Consider the following 16,122-nt stretch of genomic DNA (forward strand, 5'->3'; position numbering starts at 1 on the left):
CAGAGGGGTGAAGGGCTCCTTCCCAGCCCACACCCAGTGTGGGAACCCCAGGGATGCTGAACTATGTCCCCTGTAGGTGGGGCTCAGGGAGAACTGACTCGGTCTTAGAAAAGCTAAAGCAGGCAGACATGGACTCAGGTCTCTTTCCTGCCTGGCGTCTGGGAGAGGAGGTGATGGCCAGGTGGCATCAGGGGCCAGGGAATGGTGCTGTCCTGGAGAGGCTGTCGGGGCAGGTGATGTGTGAGTGCCCTAGAGCAGGCCACGTGGGACAGCGAGCAGGACTGGGCTCCACTTGGGCCTCTCCCTAAGGACCTCCTGATGGGTCAGGCACTTCAGCAGACAGAGGCTGCAAGCAGACTGCTGGATGCCCAGGGGTTGCAAGAGGCCTCCTGAGTAAGCAATAGAGACCCTTCTTTCTGGAGTCATGGGAATTGTTACAAGGGAAAGGGCCCTGCAGGAAAAATAATTCTTTTGTCTGAGTTTGGGATCGAGAGGGTCTCTTAGAACTATCCATTACCTAAGAGTGAGCAGAAAACTCTTGCTGGAATTTTCACCCAGGGGCTGGGGAATATTACAGCCACTCAACACAAATGTGGCCGTGCAGCCAACAAAGAGGTATCTGAACACATCACAAATGACATTTGCCCAACATATTGGATACACTTTACGCCCCCAGGGATCAGAGTTGATAGAAAGTTAGCAAAGGAAGTTTCTCAGAGGAATCCCATATCACATTTCATTTAAACAGGCTGAGTTTTAGCAGTAACTCACGTGTACTGCTTCCTTCCGTAAAACCAGAAGACCAGGTTTTACACGTTATGCCATGTGCTCCTCAGAGTGTTGGGGCAGATTTACAGCATCCTGATTCTGTCATCCCCAAGTCTCTTTCTGCCCCAGCTCCCTCTGCCCTCCACTCTCCACCCATGGGCTGACAGGGGGGTCCTTCTAGTTTGAGGTGAAGGAAGGGCGAATGGGTAACGATCTAGAGGCACAATTAGATGGTTGTGTAGATTCAGTACAGGAAATGGATGGTGGCATCCACAACTTCCTTGAGAAACAAAGGGAAGGCTTCCGGCCCCTTGAGAAGACGTGGAGCACACTCAGTGTCTTGGGAAGGGGTTGATAGTCTTCCTCTTCGTGTCTTTTTCTAGCTCCTCCCTGGAATCTCCCAACACCCAGGGCTGTTTGTTCAGCTGTGTTTTCCTTTGAGGTTAGGGGACTTTTCCCCTCCTGAAGCAAGTCCTACAACTGCAGCCTGGGCTTGGGGAACCGGAGGGGAAAGTAAGCTTTGGTGCCATCAGACAGGCAGCTAGACACCGGTGAGTGACCTCAGGACATTCGTACAAATGGCCACTTGCACTCACCGAGGTGCAGGGGAAACACTGGGAGTTGGCACAGCCACGTGAGATTATACAAAGTGGAATGTCAGAAACATTAAAGATGTGCGTAAAGAATGTCTTTCTCTCAAATGTCAGACTTGCAACAAGTTGGGATTTCCTTTGCTGTGTCAATGCTTTTTCTTGTCCCCTGCCTTGGGAGCTAAAGATGATCCTTTAGCACCAGATTTTCCCATCTTCCTCTAAAGGCAATCTGTTAGACCCCCGCTCCCTGCCTCCAAGGGCTGAGATGACTTTTACCTGCATTTGACTGACCCATGAAGAGTCTTTGCCAGGAAAGGAAGAACAGAGGGAGGGATGAATGAGAATTCAAGTAGGAGCTACACACATTATTGAGCTTTAAGAGGTTTAGAAAAATGGAGGAAAAGAATAAATAAAATGAGAAGGGAGTGAGTATCTGTGTCCACTTTCTCCCCTAGTGCACCTTTGAGCATCGAGTAGTTAGCATGGGGTTCTGGCCAGAGGCTCCTCTGAATTCCAGCTCTCCCTGCCACTATGACCGTGGGCCAGTCACTTCAATCTCTCTGTGCCTTTGTTGTTGCATCAGTAAAATGAGGCTAAAAATAATATTTCCCATAGAGTTGTTGTGAGCTAATTTCATAAGTGGTTTTAAAGGGTGCCTGTTGCATAGTTGGTGCTATATATTTATTAGCTACTGTTATTTCCTCATTTTCTAGTAATTTCTTGGGTTTGTAGAGATGTGAGGTGGGAAAAGATAACGTGAAGAAAAATCAGGTCCAACCCCCAATGGGTTGTGACATGTAGCAATACTGAATCACAACTACATTTATCTTTCCATCCAAATTTTTTTTTTGGATAGGATTAGAGAGTTGGTTACAATAATGTTGATGAGAACTTGAATTTTTTCACCCACTTATTCATGCATCTGTGATTGTTTATTTATTTGCGTTAGGGCACAAGGCAATCAATTTACAAAACTGTAGAGAGCAGAGAATTTTCCCCTTAAGGAATCTACAGTCATTTGGTTAATAGTACAAACCATTAACATCTAATCAGAATTATTATATTTGAACTATTCTGTTAAATCCCCATAAATCCAAGCAATCATAAATAAATGGTCTAGGAAAAATATTTCGTGAAAAAATTCAGTTTCTATACTATAAGATTGATATCTCTGCGTCTCTGCCAATACCTTCCTTTGAAATCACCTGTCATTTTTCCTTCTGTGTGAATAGGGGCTCCTTGTTTCAAGCTTACACTGAACACTTTCACCTCAGGTCATTCAATCAACATCTACTGGACGCCTGCTATGACCTGAACACTTGGGGTCTATGTTGGGCAAAAGCAGTTTACAGATTATAAATTATATGGATACTGATCATAATTTTCAATTTCATTTTTGATGTTTTTTTAAACCCACATGTTATGCCTCTTCATTTGCCATCTGGGATTTACTGAGATGTATGAAGCATGTAGTCACTTTTCAAAATAAGTGATCTAATAGAGGACACATCTTCTTCTGAATATTTAAAAAATCATTTCACTGCAAGGACAATAATGCATATTGGACTTGGTTCTTCTCATGGGCTCAAAAAAAGGCTCAGGTGTTGAAGGTTGTTGAGCTGCTAGCAACATTCTATCAGGCCTCCCCGTATACTGCACAGAGGCCACTGATGGACATACCTGATGGTAACTGAAGATGTCCAATGACTGGAAATGTATAGGATAATCTTGTGCTGTGAAAAGAGAACTTATTCTTTGTCTGAATCAGCCACTTACTCCTTTGGGTCACGATTTTCTCATGGTAAAAATTGGAAGTTTATCATGGCAAAAATAAATGAAGTGGCCTTCAAGGTTCTCCCATCCCTAAATTACTAGGATTCTAAATGAGTCCCTCCCACGTCCCCCCCCTCCCCCCCATGGGGCCACTGGCCCCATGTGGCTCCTGAACACTTGATTCATGGCTGGTAGAACTGAGATGTGCTGTAAATAAAAAATACTCACCAGATTCTCAGTTAGTACTAAAAACATAAAATATGTTGGATATATTGGGTTAAAGATATGATTAAAATGAACTTTACCCATTTTTGTAGTGTGGTTATAGAGAACATATAGTTGCATTTGCATTATTAACATTGGGCAGCACCACTCTACACCTTCAAAACAAAGGGATCAAAACCTATCTTTAAGGACTTTAAGTGCTTAATGGCAAGTGTTTCAGTATTGTGGTCCTTATGCCTCTCAAAGTCAAAACACTTTTCTACCCAAAATGAATAAACCTTGCGTGCACAGATATTTATCACCAAGTTCCTCTTGAGGTTGCTTTCTCTCCAGGTCCTGTGAGAGTCCGATGATTACAACACTCAACCGTCAGCCCCTATGGTTTTGCCTCAAGTAGATCATAACAGATGATCAGGAAATACACCAAAATGTTAAGAATGATTATTTCTGGGTAATGGGGTACTGAGTGATTTTTGAATTTTTAAAATTCTTTTATTCATCTTTCAATCTTTTAACAATGAAGACCATTATGCTTCTTCATTAGAAAAGTGCATATCTTTGAATTTCAGCATGAATGGTTTATAAATTGTATAAACATGGCAAATGTGTAAAAAAGAGGACACTTAAAAGGAAATACTCTAAAATACTTTAATCTGCTTTTCTATATTTCCAAACTTTCTATAGTGAATTGGTTATTTCTATCCAGGGCCAAAATACACCTTATTTAAAACTTACACTATCCATCCCCCCTTTTAAGCTTCAACCTATGTTAATCTGCAGGCTGGCTTTCTCAGAATGCCTGAGAAAGGCGTTATCTCTACTGTATTAAAGTGATGAGTAAATACTTCAGATTTTTTGCTTTAATCTTCAGTATTTTTACAACTAACATCAAACAGAACAGTATTGAGTTAAGAGTTTATGCAAGAGATGGGGAAGAAACGCCAATGGTATTTTAATATGCCACATGCACAGGGGCTTAGGTTGTACTGGGAAAATGCCCTTCTAATTGGGTGTCATTTACATCTGAGTCCTGTGGCAGCAGGGGAGAGCACTTTCCTGTGTGCGGTCCAGACCAGTACACACACACACACACACACACGCACACACGCACACACACACATGCACGCACGCACAGGCGTGAGGGGGGTTGTGCCCTACCTCAGTCCCACTGAGCATCCCCAACAGCTGCTTTTCTCACCTGCCCTCCATTCTTGAGGCCAGACCCACTGCCCTACCTGCTGCAGAGCTGGCATTAGTGTGCGGGTGGGCAGGACAGAGCCAGGTGTGCTGTCTGCCCTGCTGGATCTGGGAAAGATCTGGGCTTCTAAAGGCCTATCAGGTATAATTGTTTAACCTGGCAATTTTTTTTGTCTTCCTGAGGGAATGTTTCTTTTCCAGCTCCTACAAGGCAACAGCCCTCTTGAATACGGCACTACTAAGCACAGAACTTACTGTTAGTAGAAAAGATAACTTCTCCCTCCTGCGGGGTAGGGTCTGTATCCTGGACCACCTGCAAGGCTCCCACAGTCCGAACAGCAGGGTCCAAAGTGACTGAACTTTCATTTACAGTCGTGTCGCTTGCACCTGTGATCTGGTTGGTTGGTGGGCCTCCCAGAGATCCCTCGTAGTCGGTGGGCAAGTCGTCCATGCAGTCGGCGTTGGGCTGACAGGAGCAGAAAAGAATCTTTTCTCAGTGTGTGTCATCAGGTTAGAGGCAAAATGTCTGCAGCCTAGATATTTTGTCTTGATGGAAAACCAAGTTCTTTACTGCTTTCTTCCCGAACCATTTTATTTAAAAAATGTCCACATGTAATGAACAGAAAAACATTTTCCAAAATTTCCTTTCCAAAGATTCCATTATGCTCTACATACAAGGTTTTAATCCCAGGAGTAGCAATATAATTACATAAGACCCATGCATTATTTGCAAATACTGATGACATGTGAGGGGGATATAGAACTGTGAATTATTCAACACACACACACACACACACACACACTACAAGGCGAGGCTATTTTTTGTTGTTAGACATAATCCAAAAACCTGCTATTGAAAAAAAGCCCTATTTATTTAACATGCGATTGAGCTAAATGAAAATCTTAGAATCATGGCACTAGGGTAAGGCCATGGAGTGTAACTACCCATCATTGCAGGACTCTTCTCCCCCAGTATCCACTTACACAACATAGAAACGGGAGCTCTCTGCTTTGCAAGGCAGTCTGCGTTGCACAGCTTTGCTAGCCTATTCCACTATTGGGGAACGTAGCAAGTTTTACTCATTGGTTTTAGTTCTGCTGTTTAAAGTGATATTGAATATATTTATATCTCTTTCACAAGCAGCTTTTAAAATGACTTTCAATTGCTATACATTCACCCAAATGATAAGAAAGGTGGTGTTGGAGAAAGATGGGCTTGAGAAATACTAAGATAGCTATTAATTATTATTACTTTTGCTCTGTTCTGAACATCAATATTGTCTTGAACGATGATAATTAAGTGGTTTTGCACCCCTAATGGATAAAGAACAAGGTGAGCAGGTGGGAATTCTGGGTTGACAATGATTATGTTGTGTTAAAAGTTCATTAAAAGAGAAAATCTATAGCTCATGGACTCATTGGGAGCAAAAAACTCAAAGTACTGGACTCTTGCCCTAAGTTTCTGCTATTAAACCAGACTTCTGACTACCAACCTGTGTTTCCAGCAGCTGGAAATCTCCATCACTCCACAAAACCCTCAAATTCAGCTCATTCCCTTTTTTTCTGTATTCTCTCTCTCTCTTTTTGCTTCTTTGTCTCTGTTGGAAGTGAATCAAGTCATTGAAACTCAAGTTGTTGAAAGTCAATTCACTGAATGACTGAACTGCCATGAGCAATTGAGACACTGATCATGAGCAATTATGCTATGAATATTTCTCATCCGATTACTGGTCTTCTAATCTCCCTATAGTTTCCTCCCAGTACATCTCATTCTCCACTTTCTCAACAGAGCTCTCTTTTCAAAATACACAGATATGGCCCTAACCGGTTGGGCTCAGTGGATAGAGCATCGGCCTGTGGACTGAAAGGTCCCAGGTTTGATTCCTGTCAAGGGCATGTACCTGGGTTGCAGACAATATCTCCAGTAGGGGGTGTGCAGGAGGCAGCTGATCGATGTTTCTCTCTCATTGATGTTTCTAACTCTCTATCCCTCTCCCTTCCTTTCTGTAAAAAAATCAATAAAATATATTTAAAAAAACAAAAATAAAACACAGATATGATTCTTCTTTTCTCCTAAAGAATTAATTACAATCTTAGTGTGGCAACACAGGCACCCCATAGCCTCGGCTAGCCTACTCTCCTGGCCTCACCTCCAGCCTTTGGAAACACACCGAACACCATATATTCCCTATCTCAGAGCTTGAACTAATGCTGTTCCTCTGCTCAGGGTGACATCTGCCCCAATCATCCAGCTCCCCTTTTCCACCCCAAGATCTCAAACTAACCCTCCTAATCACCCCTCAATTCCAAGCCCAAATGTCACCTTTGCTAAGTAGTGTTCCCTCCCAGGTAGCCATCCTCAGTACTATAACACCTTATTCTTACTTCTCCCACGCCGTTATGGGTCACTGCACTTTCTCACTCTACTAGTCTGCCTTCTTAAAATTCCAGTTTTACTAAGATATAGTTAACATGTAATACTGCATTATAATATTGTATTAATTTAAGGTGTACACGTAATGATTCGGTATATGTATATATTGCCAAATGAGCACCACAATCAGTTTCATTAACATCCATCACCTCACCTAGTTACATTTTTTCTTGTGATGAGAACTTTTAAGAGCTACTGTCTTAGCAACTTTCAAATATACAAAACAGTATTGTTAACTAAAGTCACCATGTTGTACACCCTCAGAACTTATTTATCTTGTAATTGGATGTTTGTACCTTTTAACCACCTTCACACATTTTGTCCACCCTCCACCACCTGCCTCTGGCAGCCACCTGTCTGTTCTCTGTTTCTATGAGTTCAGTTTTGTGGATTCCACATATAAGTGAGACACAAGCCTTTTAAAGTAACTCAACTACATTATATTGCTCTTGAATCATCTAGTGCAGGGGTGGGCAAACTTTTTGACTTGAGGGCCACAATGGGTTCTTAAACTGGACCGGAGGGCCGGAACAAAAGCATGGATGGAGTGTTTGTGTGAACTAATATAAATTCAAAGTAAACATCATTACATAAAAGGGTACGGTCTTTTTTTTTTAGTTTTATTCATTTCAAACGGGCCAGATCCAGCCCGCGGGCCGTAGTTTGCCCACGGCTGATCTAGTGCCTGACAATTAGTAAGTGGTCAGAAAATGTCGATTTGAAAATTTTATCCGAGTCTCAGTTTACTGCTCTGAAAACTTGGGAACATTAGAATCTGCCCTACATTAAGAGAGGATTTGAAAAAATATTTTAAAAGCTGACAAGTTCTGTTCAAAGGTAAGGTACACTATTGAAGGGTAGCAGAAAATGCCACCCCTCCATATGTTGGCATAAGGATTATTTTGAACTGAAATAATTGAGAAGGACATCAAGACATGCTCTCTGCCCTTCTTCTATGTGCATAAAAGCAGGACATACATTTGTAAATGTGTGCCCCCTCTGTATCAGGAAGGTTAGAACATTCTTATCACCAGTGATTGGGAATTGACTCTGAAATGGATCTGCACAAACAAACCTTACGAACATGACCTTATCTGCCCTTAGTTTCCCCAAGATATTTACCTCATCACAATCTGCTGTTCTAGAAACCCAAAGTTCTTTCTTTTCCTTTGTCTTGTTGCTTCTCTAAAATTTCATTGCTCTTTTTTTGAAGATGCTATATAAGCTCAACTTCTAAGCACCTTTTTGAGTTACTCATCACTCAGCATTCCCATGTGTAGGAGTGGTGCATGTGTTAATAAATGTTGGCTTGATTTTCTCTTGTTAATCTTTTATGAGTCTCATTTACAGAGCCCCAGCAGGAGAACCTAGAAAGGTAGGAGGAAAAATAATTTCTTCCCCTCCCTAATACCATGTAAAGATGCTTCTAAGCAAAACCCATTGTGTGGGGTATCGGGGAGGAAAAGGCTTCCCAGTGAGGATAGTGTGCCATAAGCACCTGAATGCAATCATATATGTGATAACAACTGACATGTTTTTCAAAATGTTGTGTTTGTTGTGATATTGTTCCTTTATTTCTTTTCTTTATTTAAAAACATATTTTATCAATTTTGATGCAGGGTGTTTGCCTTTACTTTGTGGACTAGTAAGAACCGTGTTACATCTTTAATAGAGGAAGGAGAGGAAAGAGAAGGACGGAATTAGCTCACTGAGACTGTTAGCAGGCATAAATAATTTAGGTTAGATATAATATTGAATACATCAGCCTTACTAACTCTCACATAGATTATATCCACTCTAAATGGTTCATCAAATAGCAGGTTTTGAAAAGAAACCCAATTTATAATCGTCTAAGAGGAATTATCATCATAATGTTTAGTAAAAGATGTCAAATATCATCTGAAAGTGAACAAGGTATAGGTATTCAAATTCAGGTTAGCATGGGGAAACTCCTCAAGTCAACCAACTGCCAAAGAGTCAGGGGTTCGTGAGTATACCAGCTACACTGTCTTTGCCATCAAACAGTCATCCTATTCACACCTGGATAACAGTGATGGGAGAAGGTGCTGGGATATGAAAAGCCCAGTTTATATGGTACATTATAGGCGTATTCACTGAAACCTGTGTTCTCTCATCTTACAGGACACCTAGACCTGACTGAACAGAAAGGAGGCTGAAGCACCATAATGTAGATAAAGAGATGAAAACACTTCCGACAATAAAGGACCCCCCCACTCCCACTCCTCTCCCCTTTCAGTTCAGTATTCTGTTTCTCCTGGTATAATATAATGAAAAAATATGCCCATCGTAATGGGAATTTCATGAGCCCTGAGCTGTGCTTTTATTCTTTAGTTCATTTTAGAGAAATCCACTTACAAAATGAAAATGTTTCCAGCTCTTAGCTTTCAACTTATATTTACAGTAGGTCTTCGGGTCGGAGATCCGTTCCTACGGCGTGATGTAACGTGATTTTCGCCATAAGTCGGAACCCACCTACATAAGCACCTACGTCACTCACATGGAGCACATACACAGCAGAAATGAAGTGAAACATTAAAAAAATTTAAAAGAAAAATAACAATTCCTGACCTTTACTTGTGGTAAATAAATAATAAGAAACATAAAGCACATATGTACATACGTCGAAATGACGAAACTTTTTTTTTTTATAAATAAATGGGAGATGGCGACGTAACCACGAAACGACATACGTCAAGTCTGACGTAATCCCAGGACTGTCTGTATGTGCTGCTTTAGCACAGGCAGCCACAGAGATACTCAGTTAAAACAACAGAACAAACCCCCCCCCCCCCCAAATCCTGCCACCTGTATTTGGACTAGCTAGTTGATCAGGATTACAACCAAGTCGTTGGTGAGTGGACACTGATCAAAGAGGGATCAGGGTGAATTTCATAAATTATGATTCTGTGACTGGCAGCCTTCAGACTCAGAAGGGGTCTGTGCCACAGACATTTACGGAACAATTAGCATACGTAAGGGATGCAGAGATGGAGGACCAACAAGCACCAATTACCAGAGAGTGTCAGGCGCTTTTTAATTTTCCTTCATTGAGAGGAAATGGACTATAGGAGTTTAGGAAGATCGTAAAGCAATTCCATAAGCTGTATAAAAAGGATTTTCAGTTAGCTATAGGCAGTGTTTTCTAGCTAAGAAGGTTATGAGTTTGGCCAATGACATGGAAAGTTCTAAGAATGGAGTAAAAATTTCATCTCTTTGGCATAATTTAGGCATGGTGCTACTCAGTGATGGAGGATAGAGTGGAAACAACAACCAAAATTTCCCCCAGATCCAGACTTCAGTATCAACCACCAGGACAAAAACAGAGAAGTCTCAGGAAGGCACGGGGGGCAGGGCGAGAGGGGAGTCATATGCCTCGGTGCTGCTGAGAAGTAGCGTAATCCACGTGCCTTCCTCATGGAGGATGTTCTGTTCTCTGGGGCGAGCTCAGATGGGTGTCCCGTTCCTGTTCGCCTGGCCTTTAAGAATCCTTGGCAAAACCCAAAAGATGCTACCAATGTTTATTTTTCCAGAAGCCAAGCATGCTAAGTAATATCCTACCCGCGTATAAACCCTGGCCAGAAGGCCCACCTGCTAAAAGTCACAATGCTAAACGTGACTTTTAATAAGCCCAATGGCCACCCAATACTTCTCTTTTAAAAACAATGAATAGCTGTATTCTCAACTCATTTACAAGTAGCTTCTGGAGAAGTTGAACCTCCCCAGGAAAAGCCTGGAGTCAAAGTTATTTAGTACAAAATTTGGCTTCGTGGATCTGAAGAAGGAGTATTGGCATTGACCCTTAGGAGCTTTGAAAGTACCCTGGACAATAGGAGCGAGGCCAAGTGATGTGACGCTCTCTCATTGTGAGTACATATTCTAAAGGTGCCAGAGACCAAGACACATGTACACACATGCAAGCACACATATACATACATTCCCTCCCTCCCTTGTAAGATCCAGTTACGGCCAGGAGTGTGAAAAGTGCAAGCATTGAGATGAATTTCTAAGTCACCAGCATCTGGTAGAGATGCTGGGTGTTCACTAATGTTTCATGTTCACAGTAATTGATTTTCACCTTGACTACATTATGCATTTACAACCCTGGTCTGAGAATTTAATGCATCGCCTTTCAAAATCTAACTCAAAGATACAGTCACACCAGCTGATTTGTTTCTGGTGCATCCACCGTGAAAACCGGCACTCAGCTGGCACAGAGGTAGCTGGTCCAGGGGAGAAACTTCAGCCAATGCACAGCCCCCGAAGGCCTCAGGTGTGCCCTCTCCAGCAGAGTCCCTCTGATAGTCCTAGAATAATGAGCCCGTCGGCATTAAAGAAAACCTTTGATATCTGACCTGCTCCTTCCTCCTCCAGTGACATCTTGGGACCATTCCCATTCCCTTTGTTGTCTGCCATTAGTGAGGAGTGACAACAGGGAGGGTGCAGTACCGTACACGGAGGGGGGGGGGGGGGGAGCGCGACAAGGGGGGGGGGGGCGGGTTTCTGCATCCTGCTTGTCTAGCTCCTTCTCGCCAGTGCCTGTGTTTGTCTGACATCGCTCTGTGCAGCCCTCGGATTGGGTGGCCTGCCTGGCTTCCTGCCCTCACATGGCAGCTGCTGTCTCACCAACCGCCGGTCCGTGGGCTTCACTTGCCCTGGGCCTGGGAAAGTCTTTTCCTGGAGTGTCAAGCCAGCCAGCTGGTGGGATTCTCTTTGCACAGGCAGAGAGATTTGATTTTATACAACCTATAACGGAGGCACCAGCTGGAGGGTCACACTAGAATGAAGTGGTTCTGGCTCTGGTGTCCTGCTCACTCAAGGTCTCCACAGATCTGAGTTCAGCAGCGGCTCTGAGCCAGGGTCCCAGCAGCTGTTCTCCCCGCCCAGGGTGGGGAAGAGCCCGTTTCCTCTGAAAGCTAGGGGACTGGGGCACGATCAGACAATGTGGCCTGCAGACCTCTCTGTGATGACAGCGCAGGGGCCACAACACAAGAGGGAATCAATGCACAACTGGCCCATGGGGCCTCTGCTGGGGTCCCGCCTGCATCTACTCACTGCAGCCTGGAGGAGAAGCTGCACAAGCAGCACCTGGACTCGCAGACACAGACAATGGACACGGGGAGAAGGCCAAGTGTTTTCAGACATGGGCATTCCCTTCGGGCCTCATCCGATGACGCCCAGGCTGTGGGGTTGAGGGGACAGAGGAAGGCCAGGTGTGACGTGTTCTCCCTGCTCCGGGGGTAATGCAGAAAGACAGACATGACGAGGCTGTAGGCTGTGCTGTGCTTACCGGGATCCCTAGGGCTTTAAGAATGTTCATCTTGCACATGGGGCAGGTGCGATGGTCTAGTAGCCAGGGGTCAACACAGGACTTGTGGAAAAGATGCCTGCAATGAGAACCATACAGCTTAGAGCGGCGGCAACTGCAGAGACTCCCTAGTCCAGTAGGGCCCAGATGCTTCTCCAAAGTCACTCAGCTGCTCAGTGGCAGAGCCAAGACTCGGACCTCCGTCTCCTAACACCTGGGCCAATGTGCGTCCTGTCATCCCCTACGGCGGTGCAGTCAAACTCTGTCTGGATCCCAGGGGTGTCCTACAGGCCTCCAAGTTTCAGAAAGTGTAGAAACAGAGAGAAGCTTCTCTTTCTTAATAGGAAGCATGTTTACTGGAAAGAACACAAGGGGAGAACCTCGAACAGGCCTTTCAGGGTAACCTGATAGATACTACGTTTGCAAAATTCCAGAATTTCTTTTCCCACGGTCGGGCTCCTTTCCATTAATACTTGGGGGTCTGACATAAAGGGCAGAGGAGATCCTGGAAGCATTTAACAACACAAATGACCTTTTTAGTTGTTAAGGCTGCCGGTTGTCAAGTCAGAAGCCAGAGTGAAAGGGGCGGTAACCTTTCCTGTTTGGACAGCTGACATCTGTGCTCAACTCCACTCCATCCCTGGGCGCCAGGTTCTCTGAGCTTTCATCTGGGGGCAGGCTGAGGGGGCATTTGGTAGATGTGGAGGGCGCCTGACTGAACTGCCTCTCCACTTGGCTCTCGGAGTCACTCTGTCAGACACTGTTGGAGTCAGAAGCTTGTTTTCTCACTCACAAGATCCAGATCACGGGCAGAAGCTGTCAGAAGTGCCTGCCTGGGGCAAGAAGAGAGAGAACTGTCTGTCTTGAGGGTGAGGGCTTCCTTAGGACAGTGCCTCCATGCCTGACCCTCTCTCCTCAGGGGTGCCCTAACCCTGGAGTACTCCTTTCTCATCTCTCATTCTAACAGTTCTCACAATGTTCTTTGTGTTGGACTACTTTAGGCCAAGGGCTTAAAAAGTCCTCCCTGCCTCAAATTAGAGAATTGTGCAGGAAGGGGCTGCCTTTTAAATTGAACTTGGTAAGTAGCCATATGCCAAGGATGGGGTTAGCTGTGTAGAGGATGTCTTCAGATTGGTGATCAGAAAAAAGGAGAGTGACAACTTGATGTGTCCTTGTGCTTGCAGATTACTGTTTAGAATGCCCTGCAGATTCGCTGCTTGGGAGGCATGTGTCTCATTCATTCATTCTCTCACCCACGCCTTCGTCCAACAGTAGTGTCTGCCAAGAAATGTGCTCATCACTGGGAGTCGGCATGATAGAGATTTGGCCCCTTCCCTTAGGGCAGTGATGGCGAACCTATGACACGTGTGTCAGAGGTGACACGCGAACTCATTTTTTGGTTGATTTTTCTTTGTTAAACGGCATTTAAATATATAAAATAAATGTCAAAAATATAAATCTTTGTTTTACTATGGTTGCAAATATCAAAAAATTTCTATATGTGACACGGCACCAGAGTTAAGTTAGGGTTTTTCAAAATGCTGATACGCCGAGTTCAAAAGGTTCGCCATCACTGCCTTAGGGAATATAACAGGAGAGGCGGACATTAATAAAATAATAATATAAAATAAACTGCTTAATGACACCAGTGCTAAGTACCACATTAGAAGAACAGGAGTAGGGAAGGATTATAACAAGGAGAGTTCCCCGATGAAGTGCCAACGCTAAGACTGGAGGGCTGCATAGACATCCATGTGAAGGGGAGGGGAGAGGAAGGAGGACATTTGAGCAAACCACTGGCTGGACAAAAGCCCTGAGCTGGGCACTGGAAGAGGTGGTCCCAGCACAGTGAGGGAGGGGCTGAGGCTGGATAGAGTCCTGCCTGCACAACCACCCCTCTCCCCAAGATATACCTCTCTCCCCACATTCAGGTTCTACCTTCAGGAAACAAGTTCCTAATCTGACTGCTCACCACCTGGTGTTCCTCCTGGGAACCGAGTCAAACATTCTGGTCCCTTTGACCGTCCCTGGGAGGCAGGCTCTGAACACAGACGGGAGTGGGAACGAGGGCAGGCCCCCTCATTAGCTGTTGTAGCTTAAAGAAGTCACTTACTGTCTCCAAGTCTCATCTGCCTCATCTGTAAGAGGAAGATCTACTCACATGGAGAAGCCTTCCCTGAGTGTCCAGTTCACAGGAGTACTTCCTCCCTAGCACCCTGAGTGATTTCTTTCCATGCACGGGTCTTACAGCTTCTGTGATGGTTAGGGTTAGTGCTCTGTGTCAACTGGGCCAGGCTATTCAACCAAACACTAATCTAGGATATTCTGTAACTATGATTAATATGTATAATCCGTTGATTTTAAATAAAGGAGAGTATCCCAAACAATCTAGATGGGCCTATTCTAATCTGTTGAAAAGTTTTAAGAGCCAACCCTTTTTAAGAGAAGACATTCTGGCTCAAGGAGGCATAATTAATGGCCGCTCAGTTTTCAGCCTGTAGGCCTGCGCTGCAGATTTCAGACTTGCCAGCCCCTACAATCACGTAAGCCAACTCCTTGAAAATATATAGTGGGATATAATGTTTGGCATCCTGACTGATGCATCCCCCAATGAGATTACCTCCATGAGAGCAAAACCCCCCTTCGCCTGATTGACTGTTGCATCCCAGCATTGAGAATAGTTCCTGGCACACAGATAAGAAATACTTGCTGCATTAGTGGGTATTTATCAAAGGCCCCGGCACTCCTCACTGCCTGCACATGGTCAGGTCACCCAGTCCCATGGACACACTCTTCCTAAAAATCTTTCACATTCATTGCTCTGCTTTTCTCAGTGCTGTTCCCTCATTCACAATCTCATGACCTTTTTTCTGTATTATTCCACTAACATCCAAACTGGTCTCCATGCCACCAGTCTTTCCCTGCTCTCTTCAGCCCACTCTTCCTTGCCAGATTTATCTTTTTAAAATAAAGTATGAGTTACGTCACCCCCTTGTTCCATTCTGTTCTGTGCTAGGAGCTGGGTATGAATTTGAATAAGACAAGGTCCCTCCTTCAAGGCAGTGCTACAGCCCTTCAGTGGCTCCCTGGGAACTAAAATGTCAAGGCCATTGAGAGATCACTCCTGGATTCATTTTCTGGCTGTTTGATCTTAGGCACATCTTAGCTCTCCAAGACTCAGACCTTCATTGGTAAAATTTTATCTTATAGGTATGGAGTTTACAAATGAATAAGTGTGAGTGTGTGTATGTGTGTGTGTGTGTGTGTTACACAGAGAGAGAAAGAGACAGAGGGAGAGAGAGAGAGAAAGAGGGAATAAATAATGCTCACAAAGCTTAAATCGTAAGTCTTGACCCTCCTTAATTGTAAACTACAGTTAATCTTATCAATACTACTACTGCATCTTGTTATTTATTTACTAGAGGCCTGATGCATGAAAGGAATCAAACCCCCTCGGCCCTCGCCGCCCCAGCTGCCTTGGCCGGCCCTCACAGCCCTGGCTTTGTCCAGAAAGTTGTCTGGACGGTCGTTCTGCTGTTCGGTCTAATTAGCATATTAGCGCTCTCTCTCTCTCTCTCTCTCTCTCTCTCTCTCTCTCTCCCTCTCTCTCTCCCTCAAAGCTTAAATCGTAAGTCTTGACCCTCCTTAATTGTAAACTACAGTTAATCTTATCAATACTACTACTGCATCTTGTTATTTATTTACTAGAGGCCTGATGCATGAAATTCGTGCACTGGGTTTGGCAGGGGGTGGGTCACTCAGGCTGGCCTGTGACCTCTCAAAGTCCGGGAGCCCTCGGTGGATGT

At 44.2% G+C, this 16,122-nt stretch overlaps 1 protein-coding gene across 1 annotated transcript in view; it reads right to left on the reverse strand.

The window, feature by feature from the left end:
- The window catches only part of RNF150 (ring finger protein 150), a gene marked incomplete at its 5' end in the record, with an annotated part of 163,842 nt that overhangs the window by 29,090 nt on the left and 118,630 nt on the right, over positions 1-16,122 (reverse strand). Inside the window, 2 exons of the mRNA XM_006766086.2 lie at positions 4,812-5,022; positions 12,299-12,395. Coding sequence (XP_006766149.1) covers positions 4,812-5,022; positions 12,299-12,395 — 308 coding nt within the window. The remainder of the gene's footprint in view (positions 1-4,811; positions 5,023-12,298; positions 12,396-16,122) is intronic.

This window comes from Myotis davidii, unplaced genomic scaffold (genome assembly GCF_000327345.1).
Source record: "Myotis davidii unplaced genomic scaffold, ASM32734v1 scaffold436, whole genome shotgun sequence".
Classification (NCBI taxonomy): domain Eukaryota; kingdom Metazoa; phylum Chordata; class Mammalia; order Chiroptera; family Vespertilionidae; genus Myotis; species Myotis davidii.